General features: G+C 36.1%; 1 protein-coding gene across 1 annotated transcript; it reads left to right on the top strand.

The window, feature by feature from the left end:
* Positions 1–460: 460 nt before the first annotated feature.
* On the top strand, positions 461–955 carry LOC148955017 (uncharacterized). The gene has a single exon (XM_089105978.1). The coding sequence runs from the start codon at positions 461–463 to the stop codon at positions 953–955; it is 495 nt and encodes a 164-aa protein (XP_088962104.1).
* Positions 956–17338: the final 16383 nt, after the last annotated feature.

Raw genomic sequence — 17338 nt, 5'->3', positions numbered from 1 at the left:
TGCTTTATTCTGCACAATTTGTATCCGTTTAAAATTTACAACAAAATTACTAGTCCACACTAGACAACCGTATACAATGTAAGGATGAATAAGTGAATTATATAAAATTTTCAAAACTGAAATAGGAAAAACATGTTTAAATCTACGAATCAGCCCTAAGCCCCGCGCATCTTTCACCGATACAATTCCACTATGTTTTTTCCAATTAAAAGATCCTCACGAAAATCCTACTTGACCGACTAAAATACCTGACAGACCTCACTTTAGAGGAATATCAGGCCGGCTTCCGAAAAGATCGATCTACTATAAATAATATATTTTCCACCGGCAACTGATGGAGAAAAATATATAAATTGTGAAAGAACTGCTCTTACTTTTTATTGACTTTAAACAGGCTTTCGATTTAATACGGCACAACGGGCTTTGGCACATACTTCTGCATTATGGAGTCCCCAAAAACATGGTAACGTCTATCAAGGATATTTATTTGAGCTTGTGTAGGCAGGTTCAGACACCTGAGGGATTGGCAGAAGAGTTTCAGACGTCAGCAGGTGTCCTTCAGGGTTGCCTCGTATCCCCTCATCTATTTAATCTGTTTCTAAATGCAGCTTTATCACTTGCTAAAACCACAGACGGGGCATCCATTGGAGGGAGAATTGTCGACAAATTAGCGTACGCAGGCGAAATCGTGAAAATTAACTGTCATGAACATCTCCTCCAAACAGACACAAACGAGACAGTGTCAGCAACTGAAGCCCTTGGGATGGTTGTCAACACAACAAAAACGAAAGTCATGCGGGTATCCAGAGACTCTGCACCCAGAGCCATACAGCTAACCATAAAAGGACATCAATTTGAAAATGCAGAACCTTTTGTCTCCCTCGGCAGTCTTTCAACCTCTAACAGCGATTGCAAGCAGCAGCTTCAAGAGCCTATCATCAATTTGGAAAAGTAAATTACTATCAAATCATTGAAGGTCCGGCTCTTTAATTTTCTTATAATCCTCATTGATATGTATGCAAGTGAAACATGATCAATTAAAACTGATGAAGAAAGGCGAATCTCCGCATTTGAAACAAAATGTCTCCATCGTATAGCAGGGATCACATACATCGACCGAGTATCCAATGAAGACCTCCGTAAACTCCTCCACTGCTCATACATCCAACGAATGTCATCAAATCAACTCCCCAAAATTACGTTTGAAGGATGGGTACATAGCAAACGACCTCGTGGCCGACCTCGCAAGAGATGGTACAACAACTTCAATGGGCAGAACCTCCACCAGCTCGTGTGTCTTGCACCAAATAGAACTAAATACTGTCGCCATAATCAACGACTAGTGAGAAGAGAAGAAGCCCCAATACAGCCACAATGGCCGGATGGGATATAAGTCAAGTCAATGCATTTATAGATTTCTGGACTAGGGCGTAAATTCCAAAATTCGATCCCCAAGTAATAATTTTGAAAAGTATAAAATATGAAGTGTATAAACATTTCTAAAAATAAAGATAGTTTCGTAATAACAAAATTGGAAGACTAAAAAGTCGAAAATATGACTATGAAGATTTTATTTTAAAAAAAACCTCGTTTCCAAAATGGATTAAAAAGTAGAAAATATTTTTGGAGAATCTATGAATATAAGGGAAAACAATGTAAGGAAGGGGATTGTGCTTTACATGACTGCAATTTTTTAACTTTTTTCTATAACTTACTGACTTTTTTCATTTATGGATTTATAACTTTCAGGGGCGGGGGCGAAAATTCCAAAAGTTTATCCCCAAATAATAATTTTTGAATCTTGTCAATAGGATATGGCTTCTTTTGAAGGAGGTATAAGAGGAGGTCGTATGAATAGGATATTTCACTTATTTTACTAGCAATTTAGGGTGCCATTCCTCAGGAAAAGAATTTAACTCTTAGTCTGAATGTTTTCCTTCAATTAAACCTGGGTGACGGGTTTAAAAACCCGTCACCCAGGGTTTTAAAAACCAAACGACGTTATTTCAGTTGATTTATTTTTCCAATGGGGTGTTCTACTCACACATTTTTATTTAGGAGGGATGACCCTTACAATGCCTTCACTGTGGAAGTAAGGAATTGATTTTGATGTTTATTTTATGGCTCAAAATCTTCCCGAATTGTGGGGTATTCCCCTCCCAAGGAATAGTTCTTAACGATTAGTTCAGATGAATAGGGAGCTGGGTTGTAAATTCCCCCCTCTGATACCATAGAAGGCTGAAACAGGCGTGCCAATTAGGGGGCAAGGAGGTTAGGAGCATTATCCCCCCCCCCGACTTCGAAAATACCTTTTTATTTTTATTTCATAGTTTTTTTTATTTTAGCTATGTGCTGTGTTAAATTAGTGAGACTGGCTAACTGGTCGGTTTTACTTGTCAACCCTTTGCTTTACTTTTTTCACAGCTATTAAACAGCACTATACTCTTGAAATTCCTAAAAATGGTGTCAGATCAAAACACAAAGTACACCATTAGAACCGCCTTGTCAGAAAACCCAAGAAAGGGAACTTTTAATCCCTTGGCTTGAAGAACAATTAAAATTCATTGGTTTGAAAAACAAGGAAAGTGGCTGAAACCTTGGTATTCTTCATCGAAACCATCTTTTTCGTTTCTCCTTCTCCGCAGCTTGCGGCAAACTGGACTATCATAGAGAGCTGTTTAATGGCTCATTTTAAAGGAAATTGCTACATATAGTGTCTTTTGTAATTAGCAAAAAATAATCTTTAAAAATAACTTTAATCGTTATTACAGTGGTAGCTGCATCCTAGTAAATTGTGGCTGCTTGCCATAGCTACTAATTACGAGAATTAAGGTCTATGGTTACCAAAGGTTATAGGTATATTTGCTTAATGTTGTTCTTTTTTTTATGTTCATTGAAAAAATTAAAAATATTCTTGCCCCCACCAATATTTTCAAGAACTGGTGCCTCTGGGCTGAAACCTGCATTCCAGGCTCTTAAGTCATGTTGAATTTGATGGTGTAACTTTCATACAGGCCGCGCCACTTTTGCAGGGGGTTTCTTTCTTTTTGACATTATGGAAATTTTTTCTCGTAATAACTTTTGATAGATGCTTTCAAATTTCAAGAATTTTTTTATTTAGTATCAGTAGAAAAACTGGTCTCTTTTGATCCATTATTGTTTTCAAAATTCTAGTGTTAGAGTTTTGCTTCCTCTTTAGGAGGTACTGCCGGTTATCACCAAGAACGATAAAAAAACTTGAATGCTATATTTCAAATTTAAATACAAAATGACGTAAAATTCATGCTCCTCAATAGTTCTTTTAAATATGGAGATTTTTATATTTTAAATAAATAAATAAAATTTTTCAAACAAGGAAATTGAAATTTAATAGGGCAAAAATTAACTCACACATACAGTAAATTGAAAGAAAAAAATTACTAAGACTGAAGACAAAACACTAAAGATAAGATAAGATTTATTTATCATGAAATACACATACAATATTACATTTTACTATTTCCCCAAAGGCTCAGTGGTCTGTAAAGAAGTGGGAAGAAAAAACGAGTCACTTCCCCAGAAGAAAAAAGGAGAGAAGCGAAGAGAAACAGAGTCAAATTTAAATGGAAGAGAAGTTACTACTACAGAAAATAATTTTTTACAAAGAATACTAGTAGATTACTAGTTTCAGTAGAAATTACTGTTCACAAAGCCTCCTAGTCCTAAAGGCTTTGTCAACTAATTGATAAATTCCAAGTCTTTAATTGATGACATCCCTTAAGATTTCACTCTCCTCGGATATTTAAATAATTATTCTCAAGATATCCCTCCAAAAAAGAATTATCTCTTAAGGGAGTCACCATTCCCTTAGATTTAGCTTTCGTTGGTATTTAATTAAAATTTTAACTCTTTCTCTCTTCGAAAATTCAAATAATTTTACTCAAGACATACCTAAAAAAAATATGTATCTCTTAAGGGAGTTACCATTCCCTCAGATTTACCAATTGTTGGTATGTGATTAAAATTTTGACCCTTTATCATTTCGGAAATATAAATAATTATTCTCATTTGAATTTATTATGATATCTATATGCATGCAAGAATTTTGTGACAAATTCCTGAAGACTCAGTCTGTCAATAATCTGTAATCTGTCAATTGACTGAATTCTAACGCCTATCTGTAAGTTCGCCACGTAGTTCGCGACGAGGTCCATTGTCTCCCATATATGGTGGGCCACTCGGATCTATTGATAGCACACTACTGAGCCGCACGCACTCGTGAAAAAATGGCGCTCCTAGATATACTTCAGGGGGTCGGGACGGGGACAACCCCTAGGCAAGATAAAAAAAATAAGGCAGATGAACGTTTATACCAAGAGGAATAGACTGCTGCAGGCGACCCAAAAGGAAATAGATCAAAAAGGGTAGTATGTCGACAGGTTCATCCTTCTAGAGGAAAAGAAGAGCTGAGACTAAAAGACCATGACAGAAGTGCAGAATCTACGCCTACGAAGCTTCTAGTAGTAACAACTATTTGGTTTTATATCATACCATTTTCAAGGGGCTTTTAGCTCTTCGAGAAACCTTTTAAGTATTTTATGTGCAAAATTTGGTGTTTTGGGGTGATGGTGAGAGAGCAGTGATTGGTTTTCAGGTTTGTTTTGCTTCTTTTTTCTTATTGGACTGGGGTAAAACTGAGACACGCTACTTTCTTTAAAATTGTTCATATTCTCATCATTTACTCATTATTTTCTCGAATGTATTTGTTTTTACTAGCAGCAGGGCCTGTCAGCCTACTGGCATAAAACAATAAAACAAACACAGTGTATACTGTTTTGTGGGGACCTTTACCCCCTCATGGTTTATCTGGGACTTGGTGTATAATCTTTATGAGGAGCCGAAAAAATATTCACCCTCTTCCTCCTTCTTCCCCCCTCTCTTCACCCCACGTGGTTTATCTGGGACTTGGTGTATACTCACTTGTGAGGACCCAAGAGCGGAAATTTACTCCCTATCCCCGAACACAAAATCCCCCCCCCCCTCCACCGACTCCAAACACTTTTCTCCCAAAGTTTCAGCTTGACTCTAAGCCACGAAGTAAAAACAGGACAGGCTTGCCAGAAGTACGTCAAAAATACGTAACCATTTCAATTAAATCGATTGATTGTCTAAAGAAATATACTCGCTTGACTTCAGCTACCCGGTGGATAACGTCACACGATTGTTTTCAGAGCTGACGATTAGTGGTTGACTGGGACTTACCGACAAAAGCAATGGTGTACGTAGGTTATTATTTTCTTTTTCCTTCTCTATTTCTGATTTTACTTTGTTTGTTGAGACTGAGCACAAATACCACGTTATTTTGAAAAGCCGTGTAGTCTTGCCCAGTTTATCTTGTTTCTGTCCGTTTTGGTTTTAATATGGCTCCTTACTTTGTTAAGAAAATTTTCGGCTGGAAAACTTTTTTAGTTGATTTGACAAAAGTTTAAGAGGGTTAGGCCAGGTCTTAGGAATAAATTTAAACCCGCAAAAATAGTTCTTCTGGGGTCAACCGATTAGGGGGATATCGTCGAATATATTTTATATAATATACATATATATATATGTATATATATATTTTTTTTTTTTTTTTTTTTTTTTTTTTTTTTTTTTTTTTTTTTTTTTTTTTTTTTTTTTTTTTTTTTTTTTTTTTTTTTTTTTTTTTTTTTTTTTTTTTTTTTTTTTTTTTTTTTTTTTTTTTTTTTTTTTTTTTTTTTTTTTTTTTTTTTTTTTTTTTTTTTTTTTTTTTTTTTTTTTTTTTTTTTTTTTTTTTTTTTTTTTTTTTTTTTTTTTTTTTTTTTTTTTTTTTTTTTTTTTTTTTTTTTTTTTTTTTTTTTTTTTTTTTTTTTTTTTTTTTTTTTTTTTTTTTTTTTTTTTTTTTTTTTATATATATATATATATATATATATATACATATGTGTGTATATATATACGCACACACACATATATGCACACACATACACACATACACATACACACACACCCATACACACACACACCCATACACATACACAAACATACAAATACATACATATATATATATATATATATATATATATATATATATATATATATATATATATATATATATATATATATATATATAGTATTATATATTAAAGTCCATCGATTTGTCTGATTGATTTAAATATTGCCCTTGTTATAAAAAAAAGAACTTGACATAAATTACAATCACTTATATTTTCAATAGTAACCCCTTGACACTGTTGTGACGGTTGTAACAAAGAGAATGCGGAGCGTAAATTTGGTTCCAAGTGTTTCCCCAGTCCTAACTCTGTCTATAATGTGTGTCTGATTGCAATGGTACTAATATGAATCCGTATTTAAATATCAAAGGGATATTTCCCCTTTCTTCTGATAACTTTGGAAAAGGAAGATATCTTTTTTCCCCTTCTAAAGAATATTTCTGTCCGCCATATGTTATTATTAATTGGTTGGATTGTGAAGTCTTTGAATTCCAGTTGCTGAAAAGTAAACCCTTACTATAAATCTCCCTCTAGTAACAAATTGAAACGAAATGCTGATGTAAAAAATGAGAGGGCAAAAACAATTCAGCAAGGTTAATTATTTAAGTATTTAAGCAAAATGGCGGGTGCTTTTGGCTAGGACACAATGCCCTCGTGCAGTGCTTGCACTACCCCGGATTTTCATGTTATCCCTGAATGCTTCTTACAGGAAATTGGGTTCTTCCATGTCTCCCTGAAAATTACAGTTGATAAAAATTGACTATATGTATTTCGCGATAACGTTCGTGCATTTACAAACGTAAATTTTTGGGTAGATTTTGGAAGACCTAATTTCCATTCAGGGAAATTCGGAAAAATCCCTAAGAAATCTTATGATAGTGGAAACACCACAGTCATGCTTGAAATAAAAGGGCATGGCAATTATACAGTTGCATTCCATTTTTGAACGAGGAACCCCTAATCTAGTGTACATCTTGGAATGCAACACAGTACTGCCACTGGTGGTGCAGTCTCTGCAACGCTTGGCCAAGTTCGCCACGTTTGGCACGCTTTAGCCACGCTTGGAACACGCTACTAGGTGTATGTGATTACTGAGAGTTGACGCCCCTCGTTCCTGGGCTGGGAGCTGTAGCTGTGATAGTTCTTTGAAACCTAACTTTGTTTAATTGGATTCAGAACTCAATTTCTCCCATTCACTTTCCACATGTCTTATTCTTAAAAATTTGCGTGCTAAATTTTCGCTGCCATTGGAAACAATGGTGGACTACGTGGGAAGAATGGATAGTAAGTGAGAAATTTTTAAAATAATTTCGCCTGAAACCAATCAAACTCGAATTAAATAAAAGTCTACTATAAAAGAACAATCAATCAATTTATCCAATCAATAGATTCGCAACAAAAAACACTTCAACATAGTCTCCCCCGCAAGGATCTATGGCCAGAAAAAAAGGGGGAGGAAGAAAAATGAAACAAATACAAAAAAAAAAATTTAATGAACATTTAATAAAGTTATGTTGATAAGAAAGAAGGAAAAACTAAGGATATTGTATCTTTTCTTTTGTAAGGAACAGAGAGAAACTGCTTAATTTGTTTACTTAGCCTACGTTCTCATTCAGTGGAGAGACAATAATCTTCATTCAACATAATTTGTTTGCATGCAACGTAATCTTTAACCTAACCTCACAGTGATCAGTTATTCAGCTACTCTCTGTATTAGGGGTCGGCGCCGTTTCTGTTTCTGTTTCTGTTTCTGTTTTTTTCTACCGTTTTCTGTTCTGTTTTTTTTTTTTGGGAAAACGGAAAAAAAATAAAACAGGTAGCCGTTTTTATATTCACGTCTCGGTTTGGGTTTAGTTTTTTTTCTGGCCGTTTTTTGCGGTTCCGTTTTTTTTTAAACCCGTTTTTCTTCATTTTCCGTTTTTTGATGAAAAATATCACAAAAGCATAGTCAGGCGACATTTATTTGATTAGCGATACTTGTCATCTATCGAAAAGCGCTGTCTTTACGTCTTCCGAAGAAAAGATTTGCTATTGAAGAAAAAATTCGCCATAGTAAAAATTAATCCAAAGCAGTCTACTTGGATTTACACCTTTGGTTAGTCTTGGTAAGTAGATGGTTACCTGGTTGGGTAAAGGTGCAGATTAGCTACCCCAGTAGCGTAGGGTGCAGAGGCCCTGTAACTAGAACCAGGATATACACTAAAAAGCGATTAGTTTACATCTAGATTCGACTGAACCCTATCTGTGCAAATTTACAGCCCAATTGACTGAATAATATACAGTATGTATTAAGTTGTTTTTATCAGGGGTTGCTAAATTGCACCTTCACCTAGATTAGTTCCCCCTGTAGTTTAGGGCACAGAGGCCCTACCAACAGAACCAGGATATACAAGGTGAGTTCCAACCATTTAATTTTCATTCCCTAGTAAGCCCTGTAGCACTAGTAGAAGCGGAACTACAGAAAATCTTTGATATCCAATGGTCAGATATAGGAGCTACTAAACGAATCTTGCTGATTTTGCCTCTGCTAGTGCTGCAGGGCTTACTAGGCTTACGAGAAGTAAAAGGGTTGGAACCCAGCCACAGTAAGAGATTTTTTTTTATCCTTTTCCTACTGGACAGTATATGCGCAACTTTACAGCCCAATTGACTGAATAATATACAGAAAGAAACAAGTTGTTTTATCAGGAGGAACTAATATGTACCTTTACCCCTGGTTTCTTATATCAACATAATTGAATTAGTTGATTAAAATTTATAATCAAGGGACTGTTGAACAAAGGAGTAGGCTGAAGATGTTGATGATCTACCCTTCAGCATGAGGGTATAAAATTTCCCAATGACATGTTGATTTTAGGCATGTTCACTTGCAGCACCCAGGAAGGAAATGTGAATAGCCTCGATATTCTTTACCCTGCAAATGTCATATACTTTAGTAAATATTTGGAGCAGCTTATTTCCAATGGTCTAATTAGTCAATCTATTATCTGCATTATAAAATCTTCTAGCTACATCAGAGAGTCTTGGGCCTACGCTTTACCATTTCCTGCTATTATTAATATTATACTTTTATTTCCCTTAATATACCATATGAGGAGTATTCACAAATACAGAAAAAAGATACTTGCTTATGGAATAAAATTATGCTCTGTCCTACAGAGAAGTGTCTTTTTTCCTTGAATTGTTCTTCTTTCATACTCTTATTTTCAATCACAGGAGTAATAAGACCAGCACTGCTCCATGTACATAGTAATTGTATGCTTTTCTTGTACCGCTACACATGCTGTCATAAATGGCATCAAATCTGGCATCAAATATTTCATCAAGTTCTGACTCAGAACATGGAGAGGTCCCTCCATCAAGGAAAGTCAAGTTCTGGGAGCAACATGGGACCAGGAATAAGGGAGCAGCTGTAATTACCTGCAATTACTGCAAAAAAGATGTGAAGTCAACAAAGGGGTCTGCAACATCGTTTAAAAATCACCTTATGGCTAAACACAAAATTACTGAACAACCTAAACCAAGTACTGTTCCAAAGAAGTCACATTCTACAGCCTTGTCTCAGCTCAGCATGCCGAGCACATCATGTGAAACTAACCCAACTCGATTTGGAGGCACTGGAAAGAAAAGGGATATAAGAAATTTTTTGAAGTCAACAAAGCAGGAGCAGCTGAAGCTGAACAAGTTGTGTAGAAAAACGGTTTGCATTGACAAGCTTCCTATTTCAATATTTGAAAAACCAGGAGTAAAGGCTCTGATCTCTAAACTTACAGGAGGTCTTACTGGCCCATCAGCTTGTACTGTTGCAAGACATCTAGTTACAGCAAAGAAAAGGAAGGTCAAGTAGCTCAAAGCTGAACTCCAGAAAGTCCGGAAAGTGAATTTGACCCAAGACTGCTGGTCTTCAAGAACGGGGTCTGGCTTTCTAGGTATTACAGCTCATTATGTGATGAAAAGCACTGATGGCAAGCTAACTTTGGTGCATAGAATCCTTGAGTTTAAGAGACTAAAAGTTGCTCACACTAGCGCCAACATTCTTCGTGCAATCCGTAGTAGCCTCCAAAAGTTCAGAATTCTACGGAAAGTCTACTTTATAATTATTGATTCGGGAGCTAATATAGTAAAGGCTCTCAGAGACGGTGAAATTATGCGAAGCTCATGCTTTGCACACAACCTGCATAATGTGGTGACTAATGCCCTTAAGCTGTGGGAATGCAGAAACCAGGCAGATTTAGTGAGTGTTCCCCACCTAAATGATTCAGGATCCAGTTCAGAATCTGATGACAACGTTGATACTGCTGAACAAGATGACTTTCCTGACGTGATTGTAGGAGATGATGTCATTGAAGAAACTGGGTATACCGAATGCAGTAATGATGATGATAGTAGCTCAGAATTAAATGATCCAGACCTTGACAGCGATAGTTAGAGCTCAATACCTAGACAAAGAGGCGTCTCTAGTGAAGTATTGACGCTGGGACCAGCACTGGTAAAAATACGAAAGCTGGTTAGAATCCTGAAAGTATCTTCTAAATCCCACGATTTTTTTGAAGCTATCTGCAAGACATATAATCTTAGTCAATCCATCACAAAAGACATGAATGTTCGATGGAACAGCACACTTACAATGATAGAAATGTATTGTGCCCGAAAAGAGCCACTGCGCGACTTCTTCAACCAAAACCTACGTGACGCTAAGATTAGAGAGCTCGAACATCACAGCAATGAGTGGTCCATCATGGAAGCTGTCATTGAGGTTCTTCGCCCGTTCAAACAGGCAACAGTGATAACTAGTGGATACAATTATGTTTCGGCAAGCAAAGTCGTGCTGATGATTAAGGAATTACTGTTGTTTTGTCAGACTCCAGATACTAGCATTATGGCTGAGTCAATCAATGGGCTGAAGGAACTTCTAGTTGTTCAGCTCAGGAGATACTTTTCAGACAGTCCTAAGTTTGATATGATACTCTTCACAAGACCTGGCTTTTTGGACCCTGAAATTTATGAAAAAATGACGCGTGTAGACAGAGAGTCAGCTCGTCAGTCCATCTCTTCGCTTCTCCAGCAATTCATCTCCGAGCAGAGAAGCCCAGAAGAACTCGATTCAATCCAATTGAACTCCAAATCTTTCCCTTTTGACGTCGCTTATGCTAAGGCAGGGACTAACCGAAAAGGGTCACCAGAGACTCTTGATCAAGAACACAGCTTGTTTTCTAAGTTTCTCGACACGACTGGGTTACGGATGAACTCTACGAGGCAAAATGCCAACAGTATGAGCATTGACAGCGTGACAGCAAATATTATCAGGGCATATGAGGAGAGGGTTCCTGTGTTTTTGAGCGAGAGACGAAGATCAGGACAAAATAATTCTGATCCACTAAAATTTTGGTCTGATTACTTTTAGACTTACCCGGAGTTAAGTGAAATTGCATGTATTCATCTATCAGTCCCTGCAACTTCAGTACCCAGTGAGAGTGCAATTAGTATTACTGCGTACTTTACGCGAAAGCAGTGCACACGAATGACTGCAAAGTCACTTGAACTCCGAATGTTTTTAAGTGATAAATTTTAATTTATGTGGTCTTTTCATATATTTGGTCTTTTTGTATATTTGTTTTTTTTATTAATCTATATTAATAAATATTCACTTTACTCTCGTAAATGTAAAGAAACTGAAAAAAAACAGAAATATATGTGAACACGGTCGTTTTTTAAGTAAAAACAGGTCGGTTGTTTTTTTAGGTAAAAAAAACTCAAAAAAGAAACAGATTTCGGTTTTTTTTAACCGTTTTCGTTTCTGTTCCGTTTTTTCATTTGCGTTTTTTACCGTTTCTGTTTTGGCCAAAAACAGAAACGGTGCCGACCGCTACTCTGTATAACCTGAGGGGCACATGACCATGCTGTTACCTCCAATTGGCGCCACCATTGTGAACTCATTATAAAAATTTGAAATTTTTATAGATCAACCTAACCTAATTTAACCTGCAACCTAAGCTGTAAGATTCCTTGTCTTCATTTATCTCTATTTTCGTGAAGGTCTTCATTCAGCCCCAGCTGTATCGTCTGCAATCAATCATTCTCCGTCCCTGAAATGTGACCTAGCCATATTAACCTTTTTAGCGTAGCCCTGGACAGGGGGATCGGACCATAATTTGCACTTTTTTGTACAATTTGCTAATTGTTTGATGTAATATATAAAACTAAATTTAAACGCACATGAAACTTCAAGAAATAGCCTATAAAACTCAAAACAAAAGTCAAAGAATCCTAATGAAAATTATACCAGCAGATTCAGCGTATCAGAGAGGTTTCAGGCTCCTGTATAGCCTACAGATGTTTTAAGCTTCTATATACAACTAAATTGAAAAACAAACCAAGTTTTTTTCTACTGAAGGTAAGGAGTGACATTAAAACTTAAAACCACAGAACTTATATCGTATATGATGTAGGATGACACCTATTCAAGAACTATCTCTTGATGCTAAAGTTTTTTTGAAGAATTCTCGAAAATGGTTTTGATTCTAATTAGACGGCCCTTGTGTTTCAGGAAACGTTCTTAAAGGATTGAGACAGAAGACGGAATAATATACGGAGTGATTTCTGTTCGTTTCAACTTTTAATGTTGCTCCTTACTTTCAGCAGAAAAAAAATTGCTTTTAATTTCATTTCTAATCATTTTTCAAATAATACTAGGAAATCCGCCCCCTTCGTGGAAAATCCCCCCGTGAACAATTCTGAAGTAGAAAGTTCTTCCCACATAAAATTCTTCCACCGGGAAATTACCCCCTGACAATTCCATCCTCGCAGCGAATTCCTCCAGAAAATTTCTTGCTGACGGCTCCGCCTGAAAAATACTCCTTAGCATACTTTCATTTGAAGAAAGACTTTTTTTTATTTCACTTCTGATCCTTTTTACGGTCACGGGGAAATCTTCCCTATATAAATAAAAGCTCAAATGGGGATAAAATCCTTTTAATAGACAGTGATGATGATAACAGTGACAGAAATTCACAAAAATACCAGATATTTCGGTCACATATACAGTGACCGTCATCAGTAGTAAAACTAAACTACTGACCGGTATCAGTAGTTTAGTTTTACTACTGTTGACGGTCACTGTATATGTGACCGAAATATCTGGTATTTTTGTGAATTTCTAGCACTGTTATCATCATCACTGTTTATTAAAAGGATTTTATCCCTATTTGAACTTTTATTTATCGTCATGGAAAGGTAGTGTGGTCTCCGAAATTATCTACCTCCCTATATAGAAAAATATTTCCCGGAAATCCCCCCCCCAATAAAAAGCTTCTCCCGCAGAAAATTTCCCCATGGAGAATATCTCCTGGTGATAGTTCCCCCATAGAGAATTTCTCCCGTGGGAAATCCCCACCCCTTAAAAATCCTCCAGGGAATTCCAACTCCCTTGAAAATTTCCGCCGGACAATTCCCCCGAGTAGTATGCTTATATTGAATTTGCGTACGCCCCTAGGAATCTCTATGTTATTTGCGTACGCCTCTACACCTTTTCAAAGAGAGTGACTATCCTCTCACATGGCCTTATACTTCTATGGGACATATAGGTAATCATTTTTACGGGAATTATATACCTTTTCAAAGAGAGTGAGCACAACTTGATTGGTGATCGGGATTGGAATAAAAGGAAGTTTCCATTATAATTCATTTTAGCATGATACTGAAACTCAAAGAGAATAATTTATTTGTGAAGATAATAGTAGAGAAAAATGAGTGGTGCATTTACATTATTGAAGATTAATGATGGAGCTGACAACAGCAGCAATGATATACGAGTACCCAATGTAGCTGCGGAAATAACCACTGGCTCTAGACTATGTCTTAAATGGGACAAAATGTATGCTAGATATGTGATATCTTTAAAAAAGTTTAAACACGAGGAGCAGCTATATTTTGCTGAAAAAGTGAATATGCCCTATACAAACAAACTTCGTTCGGCATTTGATGTCCTATCGAAATATATTGATGAGAACAAAATGCATCAGTGAATATTATTATTATTGTAATTATATTCAATAAAATCGTTTCTAAATCAATGGTATTTTTCTTTCTACAGTAGACTAGCGTATATTTTTTAGAGTAGAAAAAAAAATTCTGGTTAGTCTGAAGTTGGTTGTGCGAGTGTTAGGGCTATAAAAAAAAACAAAAAAAAAAACAAAAAAAAAAAAAAAATGGATAGATTACAGAAAGAGCGAATCTTGGGGAATCTAGTTGTTATGGGAAAAAGTTCGATTAAACATGACGACATTCTAGAGATGTCTATTCAAAGGAAGATATTTTGTCGGGGGATGCTTGTCGACATAATGAAAACTGATTCTCCATCATTAAACTTTTGTATCAAGCCTCTACGTCGCGGTCCAAATGCAGTTACACAATTTATTGATATATTGATCACGACACGGCAAAATGATATTGTGAATATGCTTTTAAACATTAGTTTAGAACTTTAGGAATTTTTTCATGAGAAAGATGGTGCTCAAGGATGATTTTCTCCTCTCTCTCCATCTTAGGCAATTTTTTGTTGTTGCGAGCTCAGTTTTATTGGGACAACGAGTGCGTCAACAATTAAAAAGATGTTCCATACATGTCCATTGTTTATGTACACACTAGGCAGCTGGTCATAATGTTTGAATTGCACAATGATTGATGAGTATGATGAAAAGTGTAGATTATGCAACCCGTGTAAATTGCATAGAGGATATGCTGTACAAATTCAAGGTTGTGATTCCTGTCTTGAAGAGGTGTGTGACTCTCATCCTAGAGGCCACCTATTCTCCAATAGTCATTATGATAAATATAAGCAGTTGAAGAATAGATATCCCGGCATGATTGGAACGAATCCTAACCGTTATTTTAGTTTATTTGCTACGAGATTGGTATCATAGTGGTTTTCCATTGGTCTGCGAGGAGGAAACAGGTCATCGATTTAACTGCTTGAACAACAAAAGAATATGGTTTCTACGTCATAGTTGTCAAGACATTGGGTGTTATGATTATAAGCCCACTGATTTTTATTTGGCTGTGACGGAATGTGATTCGACACTTGGGGACACTGTTTGTGAAATTGCTTCAAATAAGCAAATCGAAACATGTGAATTCCATAGAATGAATGAGAATAGTTTCTTTGACTATACAAAGAGATATGACAAGAGTGAAGTCACACTCTACTGTAGAAAATGTGACCCTGACATTGCAGTACATCAGGGTCAGTGCACTGTGAATTCAGATAATCTACCTCAACTAGTTGTAGTCGAAATATACCTAGTAGAGGATGAAATCTAAAGAGTAGAAAAGTCATTTTATCATGTATATAAATTTTTTGTTTATTAATAAACAATTTCACATACATTTTTAGAACATTTTATTCGTATGGCATTAAAATCAATATTAAATGCACTTGTAAGTATATTCTCCACTAGAAAGTCGTTCAATCGAGGTAAGTCAACGTAGATGCTGAGAAACTGCTTGTAGGTTTAGCCACGACATCTGAACATGAAAAAGAGTAGTGCATGAAAGCCACATGTCTTAGTCGTTAAATCCTGTACTCTTCGTTGATTTTGAATAGTGGTTTTCCCACTGCTTTCAATAAAGTTGCTGATGTATGGTGTATAGAATTTATGCAATAGGCCAAGAGAGTCAAAAAATTCAATATTCTTTGCTGTTTGAAAGATGCAAAGCCAATGACCAGTTTTCAAAGTCGATGGACTGCTATTAACAATGATAAGGGTATTATTAACACTTAGAATTTTTTCAATGAAGTCCGAAGGTATGCAATATAACTTTTACTGGGACATGTATGGATCCATACTAAATACATTGATTATTTGGTTTGTGTTCATGGTACTAAGTCTAGTAGAACACTGCCGTCGGGTGTGATTTCCCAATAGGTTTCAAATTGACTCAGTGATATTAGCGTGATACTCTCAGTCAGAGCATCGGCAAATGTACACCCTAAACGTACATTCCCTGTTCGTACTATGCTCATATCCTGAGTCCCTGACAAGTCCAAAACAATAACCCCATGATTTTTTGAAAACATTGAATCGGTTATTCCATTTTCAAATAGTTGAGAGTCATGATCTAGGGATTGCAGGGTCAATCCATAGAGAGTTGTATAGGATTTTTTGTCAAAAGATTTAGTGTAGAGTCGAATACCATTCACTTTAAACACGAGGATAGATAAACCAAAACAAATAAAATCATGAGGGAATGCAGTTCAGCATTCATCGGTAATGCCGCTCTTTACAAAAGCCAAAGCCAATTTTGATGGGATTTCTCTATTCACAAACGATGAATCGCTACAGCTACGACATTCTGTAGCAAGGTGACATTGATTGGTCATCGTATGGGGGACAAGAAGTTTAATGTTGTTGCCATTGGTTCTTAGCTTTTCCACTGCCAATGTAACAGAGCTCATAGCTTGTTATTTTCGAACGGGGAGAATTGCCGATGTGATAATGACATTTGCATCGGGTGATGCAGAAGGGGTTTTCATTACAATAAAAGTTGACAATGTTAGCTGTAACTTTATGTTAATCTTGACGTTGGGGGGTAACCATTAAAATATATCGAATATCTCTTGAATTAGTTCTACTAATCGTTGGTCCTCGTGAGTCCCCGCACAAGTCAACTCGCTATCAGTATCAACACCTGATCGATATTCATAGCCCAATGATTGTCCTCTCAACTCCTTGTACGCCTTTGGTGTCATCATCATAGATTTTATTTAACGTGCATAGTTTGATAAATTATTGCTAGTGTTCACCAATTTTCTATTAATAAGTACATTCATTTGTTTGACAGTATTCTTTAGAATACAAATTTCAATGGAGAGGCTGTTAGCGGCAGTTAGAGTTGTATTATCTGAATTTTTAGTCACCGCAAGATTTAAATCAATAAATATTGATGGCAAATTAACGCAATAATCTTCATTGGAAAATGTTTGAAAGTGTATATTTTCCGAGAGGGGTTGTTGAGGATGAAATTGTTCATAGTAGCCATACTTGACACTGACATCAACATTTTCAGCATTGAATAGATTCAATGAGGAATTGATTGATGGATATGATTCCTTGTGGGGGAGATAAGTCATCTTAAGAGAAGAAATCCTTCTCTGATCTAACAATCTTTTTTTTTCTTCTGCTTATTGGTCTTCGATGTTTTATTCCTCAAAGTCCTTGTTGATGTCCTTCGCTTCCCGCCTGGGTGGAGACTGATGAGTGAATGACGTGCACGCATCCTTTTCAATCCCTCCCCATTTTGTCGAGATTTTAGTTGCTCACCAACGGCCCTTGCTG

Source organism: Artemia sp. Qi Xiang Cuo, chromosome 2 (genome assembly GCF_049724085.1).
Source record: "Artemia sp. Qi Xiang Cuo chromosome 2, ASM4972408v1, whole genome shotgun sequence".
In the NCBI taxonomy this organism is placed as follows: domain Eukaryota; kingdom Metazoa; phylum Arthropoda; class Branchiopoda; order Anostraca; family Artemiidae; genus Artemia; species Artemia sp. Qi Xiang Cuo.
The sequence above is the reverse complement of the archived record's forward strand: the minus strand, read 5'-3'. Positions and strand labels throughout refer to the sequence as shown.